Source organism: Aspergillus affinis (genome assembly GCF_023601865.1).
Source record: "Aspergillus affinis strain CMG 70 chromosome Unknown NODE_7_length_541545_cov_85_609384, whole genome shotgun sequence".
NCBI classification, from domain to species: Eukaryota; Fungi; Ascomycota; class Eurotiomycetes; order Eurotiales; family Aspergillaceae; genus Aspergillus; species Aspergillus affinis.
The window spans coordinates 455,861-469,828 of record NW_026515788.1 but is presented as its reverse complement, the minus strand read 5'-3'; the positions used below and the strand labels follow the sequence as shown (position 1 = coordinate 469,828).

The following is a 13,968-nucleotide window of genomic DNA, read 5'->3' as shown; positions in this document are numbered from 1 at the left end:
GAGACGGGAGGGGGAGCGAGTGTTTGTCGATGGGCGAGAGAGGGACGGCTGACGTCTTTGGTGGGTCTCTCTCGAGTTATAATTATGATTATTATCAACAATGAAACAGTTCGACAGGGGCACAGCTACGTGATGTGGTTTTTGTACATTTGGATGTCTGGGAAGAGGATCTAGAATTGGGAAGATGCCTTTCCCATTCCCAGGATAACGTCAGGCTTGTAAGAGCAGTAATCGTACATAGCTTTACCCCGTGAACACCGTCATTTTGAGTGCAATTCCCAGGGAAGGGGTGAAAAATAAAAGATATCGAAACAATATACAAAGGTCAAAGCAACGCCGACTTAATTCATCCTCATTCTGGCTTCTGCGGCCAGGATTTCGGGGTGTCGGTGAACACTGGGCATCAAGCCAAGTCCGATGGCTCGTCGGATCGCTTTGGCAATCTTGCGTTGGTTCACCGGTCGCAGTCCGGTGGTATTTCGGTGCTTGATCCGTCCCATGGGCGTCATGCATTCCGACATGACCGCAAAGTTCTAGGTAGGAGAGGTAGTCAGTGACCAGCTCGCGGAACCCCCGAGCCTATCGCTAGGCAGCCGACACGTACCTTGTATAGTTCCAACGGGTTCAAGTTCAAGGCATCAAAGGCATCTCTCGACGGGCTAGAGCGCCTCCTCCACTTGCTCATCTCGGCCGAACTCAGGTCATGAGGCGCATAGATGTCACCGGCCTTCCATTCGCGTGTTTGGAACTTTTCCAGCGTCCGGCTTTCGGCCTGAGACTTCTGTTCTTCGATGAATCTTTGGCGACCGGGCATCCGACGACGGGGGGGCGCTCGGGTTACTAGGATTGGCAGGATTCAGCGTGAGCATCCGACGTTGAACTGGTCGTGCGGGCGAAGCTATTCTTTTGACCTACACGAACTGGCGGGCGTCGCAGTGGAATTCCACCGACAAGTGGACAGGGGGCTCAAGAGCGAGCCCGAGACGCGCAGAGGCGACCAGGAAAGGAGTTGCAAGGCCATCGTGTGAAATGGACCGAATCAATCGAAGACTGGGTGGAGGGACAACCCGCTGAATGCAGAGGATGAAGACGCCGGCGCGGGAAACGGAGGAAGGAAAAGAGTTCGACGGGCCGCCAAGAAAACCGGCCGAGCCAAAAAGTGCTGCTTTCTCCGTCGCTCTGCTTTGCTCCGTCGCTCACAACAAGAATGCCATAATCGATCGCCTTCTTCTTCCTCCTTTTCCCTCCCCCTCAATTCCGAACGTGACGTGCGCCTATTTATCACCGCTGTAGTCTCGCACTGGCTCCCTCGTGCTTCACAGCCATGCAATCCCACCTGACCAGACGGGTTTTCCGGGCGATTCTGAACAACGAACCGCTATCGTCTACGCATTGCCGAAACCGACTCATCCATACCATCCGACGTCCTCGATCTCAAAGGCTACTTGTCCTTTCTAGTCCCAATTATGTCCAGCGGCGCGGCCTCTTCGCCTTCAATATGGCCGAGCCGGCCGATCCCCGGCCTGCGTCTCTGCCGGCGGAGACGGGCTTAAAGCCCATGAGAGACTTGATGAGGGCATTGAAGGATAAAAGTCGGGGTCCTACAAATGACCTGTTGACCAAGGCTTTCCAGGACTTTTTCGCCGTGCGGGTAGCATCCCCCGGGGTCATCACCGGCTTTCAGGCGCGTCTGCTCAGTATAACGTGGAAGCATCTACAAGCTCAGAAGGATGAACTGGATCCCGAAGAATGGCAGGCCGTGTTCTCAACCGAGAGCCTGGAAAATATGTTATTTGTCCTGGCGGAGACGACGTGTCTGCCCGAGTCGCGTGAGGTGGTTCAAAAAGTGGCCCGTTTTGCTTACCTGGAGCTTTGCGCCGACGAAGGGTTCGGTCCCAATCAAATCAGCCGGCCCGCCCTCGTCGCTTACGTGAATATCCAGGCGTTGACTGGCAACCCCGAAGAAGCCCGCCACGTGGTGGAGAGCTTCTGGAGCAGACTGCACAGTACCAGTCCCTCCCCGTGGCTCACGGTCATGAGAGGATTCGCTACAAACAACGACCGGCAGCAACTCCGCCAGACTGTCGAGATGCTCGACGAATTCGGCGTCAGGTTTGATAGCGCTTCTCAGGAGGGGTTGGTGGAGGTCCTCGTCAAACAGGATCTCTTCGAAGCAGTCAAGGCAATTTTTGAATGCCCTATGTTTGACCGTCAGGAATCAACCATCGCCGCGAAAAAAGCGGCCATCAGACATGCGATTCTCCACTCGGAGAAATCATGGGCGGAGTCCATCTATCAGTCCCTGTCGCAGGCGTCTCCCGCCGAAACCTTGAGCATCACGTTGCTTTGGGAAGCTGCGCATGGCAAAGACGCAGCGGGCATCGCAGACACGGTTAGGTCGTTGCTGGCTCGGGCTCCCGAAACAAAGGAATCGATCGATATCTCGTGCGTGAACTTGCTGTTGGAGTACGCCAATTCTCTTGGCAATCCTGATTTGGCCGCGGATTTTTGTTCTCTTGCAGCTCACTGGGGACTAGAACCTGATGTCCAAACGCGCCTCCTGCAGCTGGAATCGCGCATCGAAGCCCGCGATATCAACGGAACGTTGCAGTGCCTCCAGGATCTTCGCGATTTCAATTCCGTCGTTCTCGGGGACCTACCGCTGATGAACAAACTCGTTACAATGCTCTGTTTGTCAGGGCAGGAAGATGCTGTCTTCGATCAGGTCTCGGCCTTCCTTGACCCGCTTTTCGAGGGCAACGTGCGCTTGGAGTCGGAGACGCTAGCAGCGTTGACGCGCATGCTGCTCTACCGTCACGACTGGGACGGCGTGTCGGAGCTCCTCCGCCCGCGTCTTGCCTTGTATGAATCGGAAGAACGAGCCAGAATCCGTAACGCGCTTACCGACTTCATCAAGGACGATTCTCAAGATAGCGCCCATGCTTGGGAGGCCTACGAGCTTCTACGGCTTGCATTCCCGGAAACGGGCGTGGGCATGCGAACCGAGATCATGACCTCGTTCTTCAACCGAGAACGGGGTGATCTGGCATTCCTGGTGTTCGGGCATATGCGACAAGCCGAGGAGTTCTCGCGGCGTCCAAAGCCGGACACGTATGCCAAGTGCTTCCAAGGCATTGCTCGAACCCGAGACGCAAATAATCTGGACTTCGTTCACAACATGCTCAAGCTGGACGTCGAGGTCGACTTGAACACGCAGCTTCTGAATCGCCTCATGCTCGCCTACACCGCCTGTGACATGCCGGAAAAGAGCATGAAGGTCTTTCGCGAGATTCTCCAATCGGCCGAGGGCCCGACGCACAAGACAGTCGCCATCTTTTTCAAGATGTGCGCCAAACACCACAACGGAGTGCAGGAGGCCATGAAGATGATGGGGAAGATCAGGCTGCTCGGTATTGAGATGGATCGTCGTTTATACATCTCGTACGTCGAGGCTTTGGCTGCGCAGTGTGAGTTTGGCCTGGCCACCAAAGCCTTGGAGAGTATGCACAGTGAAATTGGGCAACTGCCTACAAAAACCTCGTAAGTGACTTACTTCACCCACACACCTCCTTCCTCTCCTGTACATCGACCTCTCGCTAACCGGGCCTGACAGGATTGCTCATCTTTACAACGCGATCCCTTATCAATATTGGAAGGACGAGGTGGAGAAATGGGCGCGGGCCAAGTACCCTGAGTTGTGGGCGCGACTGGAGTCGATCGAGCGCACGGAGCACGAGGAAGGGCTCATGTTTGAGGTCAATAGCAATGAAATCTTTGTCTAGGTCGTATATAATGGCGAACCGTGACAAACATGTATCAATAACAGCACTTCTACCTACGTATAACAGATCGTCTTCCAGTATCCTCGCTTCCCTCTTCACCATGCCTGTCTGGTACAGATCAATCTTCTCTATCAGAGCAAAAGCCTACAAGCCACGCTCAAACTACTTCTGGGGGTGCCGATTGAACGACATGCCGTACTACCAAAATCTCATCGAGGATTGCAGGAGAATTTAATTGCTAATCTATTGTATATCTCTTTGAACTGATTTTGACTTTACTGTACGCCATGCACTAGACGACAATCATAATTAATATGTAGAACACTGCAGATTGTGCAGTGCAGTCATGTATAGGAAACAAGCCCGGAAGGTGTAGATGCAATATCCATGTATCGAAGAAACATCACGTCGTCGGTCATCGCTCTTTTGGGTTTACTAAATTATGCCTTTGCCAGAGCAAGACGTTTGGTCATACTGTGGAACAGAATTGGTTAGCTAGAGGACGGAAACCCAGTTGATCGGCAGACTTACAAATCGAAGAATGAGAATTGAGACGGGCTGCTGCCGTACTCGTAGACAAAGCGGCTGGCAAGGTAGCTGCCGAAGATGGCCCGCAAGTAGTTTTCGGGGACCTGTGGATGCATTGGTCAGTCTATGAGCTCTCCACGTCACCAGCAAAAAAGGGAAAGACTCACCCGCTCAAGAATGGTTTCCAGACCGATCTTGTTCAAGAGCAGCTTCGGCAGGGCGTCGCCCAGGACGGAGCGGCGAAGGTCGACGTTTTCCCACAATTCAGTCTCCTGCAGCTCTTCGTCGAGCTTGGTAATGGCCACACTAAGTCGGTCACTGAGCACGCTGCGCAGGAGACCGGTCTCCTGGTGCTCGCGCCAGATGGCCTCGAATTCAAGCGTAGCGTTCTGCTTGATGACCTCCTGCACCTGTCGCACGTAATCACCGTAGAACGCTGGCACACTGCCATCTTCACCGATGCACATGTTCTCCACGAATCCCTTGTCATCGAAAGAGAGAGACGCCAGGACCTCGAGGGACGATGACGTCACACCACCCTTGTTGGCGGAGGCGTCCTTGAACAAGATGCAGCCAGCTCGCTCGAGTCGAAGCTTGCTGTCTTGGGTGATGAACAGATTGGCACCCTCCACGATGTACGGGACAATCGACTTGCCGTCCTGGATCAGTCGTCCGACGGTGGAGAGATCGATGGATTCGGGTCGGCCTCCGCAGGGCACGAAGATGTCGTACGGTTGATCGGGGCGCAGGTGGAAGGTGTTACGGAAGATCATTCCGTTGTGAACCAGCTCGCCGCTCGGCAGTTTCACGTTACTCTCGTCAACCAGCACGCGATAACCCTCGCCAGAAAGCTTCGAGACGTCGAATTCCGAGATGGTCACTCGCTTCTTGGCCAGTCGCACGAGCTCCTCGTGGTTCAGGCCCTGGGGGTCAACAATGACACCAGATCCATCCACAATGGCAGTGTACTTCTCGTTGGAGAGAAGGATCTCATTCGAACCCAAATCTCCATCGGGGCCACCGGTTTGCAGTTTGCGGACGTTGGAGGGGTCGATGTTCAGCTTGCGATAGATACCGAGAACATATTGGCGAACGGACAGGGTAGTCATGCCGTAGGTATCGTGGGGGATGCCACCCAGCTTGGGGCTCTTGCCCGTGAAGAAGGACTTCCACCACGGGGCACCTCGGCTCCTGGCGTGTTCGGTGGCCCAGTTGACCAGCTCGGCCGTGTTCTCGTCTGGCCCCATGAAGAGGATCTCATCCTTACCGTGCAAGTCAACGATCGGGTCCTTGATACCGGGGCTCACCGGGGGAAGCAGAAGATCCAGGATACTGTCAATGTATTTCTCGAAAGCGACGCGGCCCTTGTCCTGATGGTTCACGTCGAGAAGGATCACACCCTTGGCACCGCCTTCGGGGATATCCTTGTTCTTGCGCTGTTGGGTGTTGGCCAAGTTGTAATTTTCGTCAAATAGCGAGCGAGCGTTGATGCTGTATGCTTCGTTATTCCTGCTCTTGACCATACGGATGCCGCCACGGGCGATGTCACGGAAACGCAGATGGAAGCCGCGGAACTCCGAGCTGATGACCAAAAACATTCCGTAGAGTCGCTGGGGGTACTCGTGTTCCGGCAGGAAGTCAGGGTTCAGTCGGAAGCTAAGGGCGACCTTGGTGGGGGTGAAGAAGTTGGTCTTCAGGATGGAGCTGTTAAACACGCGGAAAGCACTCATGACCATCTCGTCGTGCTCATTAGCCACGGAGCTCGAGATGAGTTGCTTGAGCCGGGCTCCGTCCAGCACCTCGTCGACCTGAAGGCGAAGATAACTCAGGGTGGGGAGGAAATCATCCTCGGCGGGACCACGCGTCTGCACGTAATGCGTGTTGGCAAAGTCCAGATAGAGCTTGTGGATGAGCTCGGGGTACTTGTTAACGATCTCCGAGATGTAGTCGGAGGTGAACGTTTCGGTACGCAGCCGCTTCTTGATCTTGGCCAAAAGCTCTGCATGAACGCTGTTGTTCGAGTCGAGGAGGTCGGTCAAAGAGGTGTACTCCGAGCCCAGTCGGTTCAGGAACTGTTGCACGAACACCCACGCACAGTGCGCATAGATCGTCTCCTGCAAGCTAAGACGACCGACGGCAAAGTGGTGCTGGAAGCGGTTCTGGGGGATACAGTAGAGGAGAGAGACCTCCTTGATGATCTGGTGGATGGCCGCCTCGATGGGAGGGTATTTGGCTGTAATCTCGACATCCTTCAACGGGCGCAGATAGAGCGAGATGACCGTGATGCCGTTGGAGAAATTCTCCAGGTACTTGCGCGAGCTGGTCAAACGGTAGTAGTGATACAGGTCGGACAGCGCACTGAAGAGACCCATGGCAGAGCCCTGGCGGTAGGCAATGACCAGGCGCTTCTCGCGGCTCTTCTCGATTTCAAACATCTCGATGACAGGGCCGGACCGGGCAACGGCGTTGCTGATGATCTCCTGGTAGAGGGCCTTGGTATTGGCCGTGGCCTTCTGCAAGAATCGCTTCTCACCGATGATATCGATATTGGTCTCGTTGGGGCCCGGGTTAGGGTTTGCAAACTGGCACTTGTACACGAAGTAGCATCGGAGCTGTTGGCCGTCGTCACCGGGCATGGACGTGGGCGAGCGGAAAGTCTCGACTCGGTAGCTGTTATCCGGAGTCGAGCCGTTGATATACTTCTGGTCGATTCTCTGCTCGTAACGAGGGCCTCCGACGGACGACACGCCGGGCTTGCTGGTGTCAATATAAACGGCGTGATCCTCAGCCTCCTTGTCCAGCCGGATTTCCAGCTTCTTGTCGTCACGGGCATAAGCGGCAACCTTGGCGGCATAGAGGGAGAGGATCTGAGTGACAATGGCATCGACCGTCTCGGTTTGGAAATAGGTATCATCGATTCCCAGCTGGTTGTAGAACCATTCGGTTTCACCAACGACAAATTCACTGGGGATAAAGCCCTTGCCCTCCAGCTGATCCATGACTACAGTTGCAGGCCAAACGTTAGAGATCATACTCAAAGAGACCGCAATTCACGGCACGGAAGGGGGTCCTTACCTTGTTCCATCTGCTTTTCCTTGCCTTCGAACTTGGCGGCAACGTAGCCCGGGTCTTCCTCGGATAGAACCCGGTGCACGCCGCCGCCGGGGATACCCAGATGGGTGGGCTGGGGAGACGGGTGGCGCACGCTTGAGCCGGCTACATTGTCAAGGATTTTGTTGTGAGGGTGACGCTGGAAGCCAATGGGGGTTCCAGCGCCAGAATGAGAGCCATCGTTGCTGCCGTAGAGCTTGGGACCGGGGCGCACGGGGAGGGTGTTGCTACCATTGAGCTGCCCCTCGGACTGCGGGGTCGATGCGGGGGATACCATGGCGAAAAGGTAGAGAGAATGCGGGGCGTGAGTCTATGAGGAGAGAGCAATTGAGAAGCGTAGGAGGGTGTATATATAGGAATCTAGAAACATGAGAGAAGAAGCGCGTGAGTCATGGGAGCCGAACGGATGGATGGTGGCGCAGATAGAGAAAAGGAAGAACGGGAGGGTGGGGCAAGTTCAGGATGGAAGCTTGCAGTGAGAGATGAGAGGGGGGAGAAACAACCAAGGGAAAAGGCGAGAAGAAGAAAAAAAAAATGGGACAAGAAAGAAAAAGAAAAAGAAACGACGGTGAAGCAAGGACGAATGAGCAGAGAAAGGGAAGGACGGGAGCTCGGGCAATTGGTGGACTTAGGCAGACAGATGGAACGTACCTCGTAGATAAGTGAATATGCGGGAATCAATCAGCGCTGCAAAGCCATGCGACCGACACGTCACCGGAAGAAAGAAGAGGACAATTCAGGGTATGGATCTATCGGTGGAGGAAGCGGGGTTCCATTGGACGAAGCTATACAGACAGCTCGATCCAAGAAGGGGAAGTATAGTAAATAGTGATTTGAAATGAGGATGTGTCAAGCACAAAACCCTAGACCGATGGGCGGAGGGCGGCACTCTTTATACTTCAATACTTGCCTTCCTCGTTCTGAGCGTGAGATCATACCCGGTGCTATGCGATCGGCCAGGAACGGGACCGGTCCGGGGGGCAGTCAAAGGACTCAGTCACTCAAGGCCTCCAGGACTCAGGAAGAGTCTCGAATCGCTGATCCGCCACCACAAAGTGGGCCTTGGAATTGGAGCCGTAATACGGGAGTCCGTACATGTACTGCGTACAGTGTGTACTGTTCAGTGTATGTACACCTTGACCTACGAATTGCTCCGTATATCACGCATGAGAATATCCTCCCTCTCAGATTCGTCTACAAAGTCCTCATACATCCTTAGAGAAGACCGTTGTCCCCAAGGTAGCAGGTACTGCCTCCTCTACGCAGCTCCCTACGCAGCCAGAAGTACCCGGTACCAGTCGATTCTCGATCCCAGACATGGGTTTCCTCCTCCGGACTAGTGGCTATGGAAAATACCGCACTGCGACGACGTGATTGGCCGCCCCCGGCTAATTTTGGAAGGATCCTTTTATATTTATTCTTTTGCCTCCCGACTGCTGTGCTCTCTCGCATAGACGGTCCCATATGGGGGACGGATACCGACTATTTCCAGGTACACCGTCGTTGTCTACTATTTGTCGCTCACGTTGAATCGTACCCTCTATGAAGTCTCTAACAGTAACTCCCTACTCCGTAAAACATACTCCGTAAATACTCTCGCCAGGGTCCCACTTAGTAAGGCTGGAAGTTTGGGCGCACGCGTTTTGGTGTGTCATCGTGGCTGGTGCCCTGCAAATCATCGCCGCCCATGCTCCCATGCAATTCTTTCTGCAGGTTTCTCCTGCGTAATAAGAAATCATTGCGGGTTGCGAAAATGCCTCAATTTCGTAATTCTCCTGGAGGGAGAAGTTGCGACATATCCCCGGACATGGCGTCTAGCGGTACAGTGCATTGCCTGTCAGAGATGCCAGAGACGGTCAGAGACTCGCATACGGGGTACATCTGCATCTACCATCGACCATCTCATGCGATATACTACCGTGTACTCCGTATAAAGTCCAGATGTGTATATCTCGTCGATACTACTCTGTTGATATTCTATACCCATGGGACTTCCCCGGAACCCAGCCGAAGCCATCGACCCCAGACTCGCCTTGACAGAGATTTCATCGAGAGTGCGGGGTTTCCTGGTCGATCCCGGCGTCCCCCAAACTCCCCAGTTCCCAAGTTCTCAACAATATCCATACCTACTCCATATTCCCTGCCCATACCTGGATCACAGCCTATCCTCCTTTCATTCCTAGTGGCTTGCGGGGTGATCCCGCCCTGGTTAGTCGTCCCTTTGTTTTTCGCCCGTCCCGATGGCCGCCTCAACGTCCAGTTTTCATTATTAAAAATGGCGCATTTCCAACCCGCAACCATGAATAACCCCGGCTTTTCCATCGGGTCTCGGTATCCCTGCCCCACGGTCCTCCTTGGGGTCTTATTATTCTATATCGTAAATTCGTAATGGTGTCTTTCGACTCTGGACTCCAAAGCGGGGTCGGTGGATGGAGTTGGAGTTATTGGCTACCGATTCAGTAGAATTCAAGGCTCAAGTAGATGTCAGATACCATGTACTATGTCTGTACTGTATAGACATGGTACGACGTCTCCAAGGGATTCTATGAGGTAATTCGCTGAAGATCCGCTTTTGTACTTCTCCAACATTTCCATCCTCGCCAAGGCTGATCAGTGATCACGCAAGAGACCAGACGCCGGCTTTGGCATAAAAGACCACAGGGTGAAAAATGAAAGGGAAGTCACTGCTAGTCAGTAGTCAGTCATCCCTACACAAGTCGGTTTGATGAGTTGAAACCTGTACCCTGTCTTGGGTGGCCGTGCGATAGGACCGCCCCCCTCCTGATTCGGCAGCTGGCACTGCAACGAGTGGACCGATAGATCAGAATATGGCCAATGTACGGAGTACGTAGTAGGGTTATCGGGCTGCTAGATAAGATAGGTGTTCAAGAATGATGCCTGTCGTCCTTCTTCGAGCAGTTGGAAGTCGCTGGCGCGTCAGCCTCTTCACCGCGGCTCTTCCATTGGGCCAAAACACACCGATTCGCCCGTTGTTTGGCGGGTGACAGGTCATTGTTCGCATGCCACCTAGCATAATCTCGCAGAAAGCTCGCTGCTGGCCAGGCGGGTGTAGTTCTCAGTCACAAGACGTTGTTATCTTGTTATCGCCAGCCCAAATCCACCCGATTAGACGATCCTCCCGGGTGGTGGTCATTGCGGGACACGATTCGTCAGTCGATAAACACCGTAGGATGAGCCCTTCAAGGGTATCAAGGGTCCGTTTAGACTTCGGACGTGCCTAGCACTCACTGGCAAGAGAACAAATCAGGGGTGATCCTCGGTCATTTCAGGCATGGGTAGAATGAACAGGGCAGGAGAGACAGGTCAGATACTAAGTGCGCGTGGCGGTGCCATCGAACATACTCATACCCGTGAGATTGGACGAGTCATGTTCTTCAGGGTCTGGTAAAGCATTGGGTGGTAATTAGGAAAGGTTCTAGAATCGACTAGTGACGGAGGCATCGGCGGCGTCGTACGGATGAATACTTATATTTAGTATTCATATTATCCACCCGGGGAACTACGAAGCGAACCTCTTTCCTCTCTCTCTCTCCTCCTCTCTTCAAGGGGCAGAAAATTAAACCAGAAAAGATAGAAAAATAAAATCAATAGAAGACGAATATAAAGTGAAAAATTAAAAACAGAAGAGCAAGTCTTCAAACCCCGGAATTCCTCGCCCACTGCAACACGTATTTTTCCCCACAATTCATCCCTTCTTCCATCCGTTCCCAATTTCCCCGGCCTGTTTGTTCCCCAGTTTCCGCCCTGCCGCTCCGTCGTCATGGCAAGCAGGTACCTACAACTACGGAGTACTAAGTCCACTTGCCCTGAATGGGTACCCGATTGCTGGGCCAGAAACTAAATTAGAGTGAGGCGCTTGACGATCGATGCTCCAGAACCTCCTAGTCCTGGTTGGCACAAAAAGGGGATGACAGAGAATTCTCCCTTGGTGACTCGTTACTACTCCGTACTCCGTACACCGTACTTAGCTACTCCGTAGGGACTCATGTTGGGCTCAAATTGCCTGGACCTGAGACCATATAACTATCTGTCTACCTTTTCCGGACGCTCTCCCCCGATCTTCCCTGCTCCCCCTTCCAATATTTCCAGGCTTCATTCCTTTTCGGGCCTTCTACTCCGGTGACGTGAGAAAACCCTCATTCATTGCCTAGTTAGTCAACAAGCATCATCCCTGTTCTCATACGTACCGTCTATCATTACATCACTTGGGGTCCTGTCAACTTTCTTTTTACCGAGGTGAGATTAAGGTTCTTCTCATCCCTCACTCCTGAAGCTCTTCCAAAGGGGAATCCCCCCAGGCCGGATTACATCACATGCTGCTGGTTCCTTCCCTTCCTACAGTCGGGGACTTCCGGAACCGCCTGTCGCAAAACTTATCTATATAGACCATGGGACTGACAAGGCACGCAGCCGGCTTTCCTCTCTTCCATCGCTCAACAAACTCGTTTCACAGCCCAAGAACAGGCCTCTATTAATTATAATATACAACAACAACAAACACCCTCTTCGTGGCACCTCAACTGTTGCAAAATGGCCTCTTCGATAGCCTCCCACCCTCCTACCCGTCCGGCTCTCGTCACGCCTTCCACATTTACCCAGGACATTTCCCGTGCCATCATGGCCTCAACGGAACCCCCCAAGTCCGTCGAACCTGAGCCTCATCCGCATATGGGTCTGAGTTATCCGCCGCCCCCTCCTCCTTCACCTGTCGAATCGAGGAATGCACATACCTTCTGGGGGTCCGTCGAAGGTGATCGAGCTTGATATGGAATTGCTATTCCCTAGCTCGAACTCGCCCTGGTACAACATGCGTGCCGCATCTGTCTTCGAGTTTTGTCCTTTGCCTTGCTATGCTTTTCAATGGGAGGAGTTATCTCGTTTTTTTTATGCGGATAAAGCTTTCCACGCGACTGTTAGGAGACTCGGGCAGTTCTCTCTCCCTTTGATTACTACTATGTTTCATTTTTTTGTCCTTATTTTGAGCGAGTGAAGTTTCCTCTAGTTTGTTGCCTTTTGCAGGATCCATGGTTACACGGTTATGGGATAGATGGGAAAAGCAGGTTTTGGGTTGAAGTTTGTTTTCTTTTGTCACTGGGCGTCTATTGCTTTAATTAGATAGTATAAGATACATTAATATTCAGAGTGGCAACGGAAGATCTTGTCGAAATCAAATCCTCTCGAAGTAATTCATCAGCCTAGAAGGGGCATGATACAGAATGGGAGGACCATAAAAGCAGGTGTATATCAGAATCACAAGATAGCGCCAGCCGGGCAACATTAGCAGCCTACGAGACCATGCCAAGTATGCATTCCGTCAATCACATGCGGGCATTCTTGAGCCCTACTAGTACCCCTAGCTCGCCGAGAGCGGAACCCCCGGTGGCGCCACTCCTGTGCATCCCATCAAGGAAGAACCGGTTCTTCTAGGTGGGTCAATATTCGGGCGGCCAGGCGAGGCCCGAGGTGATGCGATCATCGCCGTCACCAAGGCTTATCCTCCGTCTTCTTCATCCTCGGCCGGAGTAACGGCTGGATATCACGTGGTCGACATGCTTGCTGGCCGGCAATCAAAACCCGGCAATACACTCAAGTCCCTTCCGGGAGGCTAAGCAATCCGTGGCGGCGGAACGAATGTGCCGGGCCTATGATGCCCGTAAAATCGGGTGTTCGGAAGAGCTAGGAATCCGTCTCATCGCGACTGGGAAGGCTCTCCGGACAACCCGGGATCTTGGGACCCAAGTTGAATGCACAAGTTCTCTAGGTCCGCCATTGCAGTGGTATTTCCCTGAATAGCCTCCTCGTTGAGGCGCTGGATATCTGCTAGCTGCTCGTCCGTCTGCGCCCACCCGCGTAACCGTTCCTCGAGGTTCTGATTCCGCCGTAAACTGAAGGAACTGCGTATAGTATCGGTCTCGCCCTTGGCTTGCTTGATGCTTTGAAGCCGCTCTAGGAAGCGGGCCTGATTCGAGAGAACGCCTGTTTTGCGGGCCGTTGCGGGGTCCGCGTCCGGTGCTGCCTCGGTATCCAACGGCTCCACTGGTGGTGGAGGCCCAGTACTGGAGATGAGGTTGGCCTTGCGTCCGAGAATCTTCACGCTATTCGCCGCGATCAGATCAAAATCTTTCCCGCGCCTCAGCGGGTTTGTCGGCGTCACGGGCTCCAAGCCCGCATCGACTTCGGGAGGTGCGAAGAGGAGCTCGGTGCCAATTTGATCGGCCCAGGCACAATTAAAGATCTGGTTCCTGTAGGAAACGATCGGATTTGGGGTATGAAGGCCAAGGATCTGCACGCGCTCTTCGGGGTTTGAGTCGATTTCCGTGCTGGCCAGCGCAGGCTCGTTGCTGTCACCGTGCGAAGGATCTGTCGGTAGGGCACCGGCGGTAGTAGCCGATTGCGACTCTTGACGTCGTTTTGAGGGTCGGCCCATAGTCTGGTTTGACGCTAGGTCTAGAGTGAGATAGAAGGTCTGCGCGGGGAGAGACGCCGGGGTGCTTTCTGTTAGCGGGGAGCTCGATCGAGGAACCAT

General features: G+C 53.5%; 5 protein-coding genes across 5 annotated transcripts; 2 read left to right on the top strand and 3 right to left on the bottom strand.

Moving 5' to 3' along the window:
- Positions 1–341: 341 nt before the first annotated feature.
- On the bottom strand, positions 342–814 carry KD926_010424 (mitochondrial 37S ribosomal protein bS18m; the record flags this gene model as incomplete). The annotated part of the gene is made up of 2 exons (XM_053095910.1): positions 342–533; positions 605–814. The coding sequence occupies 2 exons, from the start codon at positions 812–814 to the stop codon at positions 342–344; spliced, it is 402 nt and encodes a 133-aa protein (XP_052960082.1).
- A 510-nt stretch (positions 815–1,324) lies between these two features.
- KD926_010423 (putative mitochondrial respiratory complex I chaperone (Cia84)) lies at positions 1,325–3,782 on the top strand (the record flags this gene model as incomplete). The annotated part of the gene is made up of 2 exons (XM_053095909.1): positions 1,325–3,540; positions 3,614–3,782. The coding sequence occupies 2 exons, from the start codon at positions 1,325–1,327 to the stop codon at positions 3,780–3,782; spliced, it is 2,385 nt and encodes a 794-aa protein (XP_052960081.1).
- Positions 3,783–4,222: 440 nt separating this feature from the next.
- On the bottom strand, positions 4,223–7,698 carry KD926_010422 (glutamate dehydrogenase (NAD(+)); the record flags this gene model as incomplete). Its single annotated transcript, XM_053095908.1, has 4 exons — positions 4,223–4,256; positions 4,314–4,414; positions 4,478–7,311; positions 7,386–7,698. 4 exons carry the CDS (start codon positions 7,696–7,698, stop codon positions 4,223–4,225), a joined length of 3,282 nt encoding a protein of 1,093 aa, XP_052960080.1.
- A 4,274-nt stretch (positions 7,699–11,972) lies between these two features.
- KD926_010421 (uncharacterized protein) lies at positions 11,973–13,051 on the top strand (the record flags this gene model as incomplete). Its single annotated transcript, XM_053095907.1, has 2 exons — positions 11,973–12,192; positions 12,870–13,051. The coding sequence occupies 2 exons, from the start codon at positions 11,973–11,975 to the stop codon at positions 13,049–13,051; spliced, it is 402 nt and encodes a 133-aa protein (XP_052960079.1).
- Positions 13,052–13,131: 80 nt separating this feature from the next.
- KD926_010420 (TFIIIC subunit 6 family protein) lies at positions 13,132–13,968 on the bottom strand (the record flags this gene model as incomplete). Its single annotated transcript, XM_053095906.1, has 1 exon — positions 13,132–13,968. One exon carries the CDS (start codon positions 13,966–13,968, stop codon positions 13,132–13,134), a length of 837 nt encoding a protein of 278 aa, XP_052960078.1.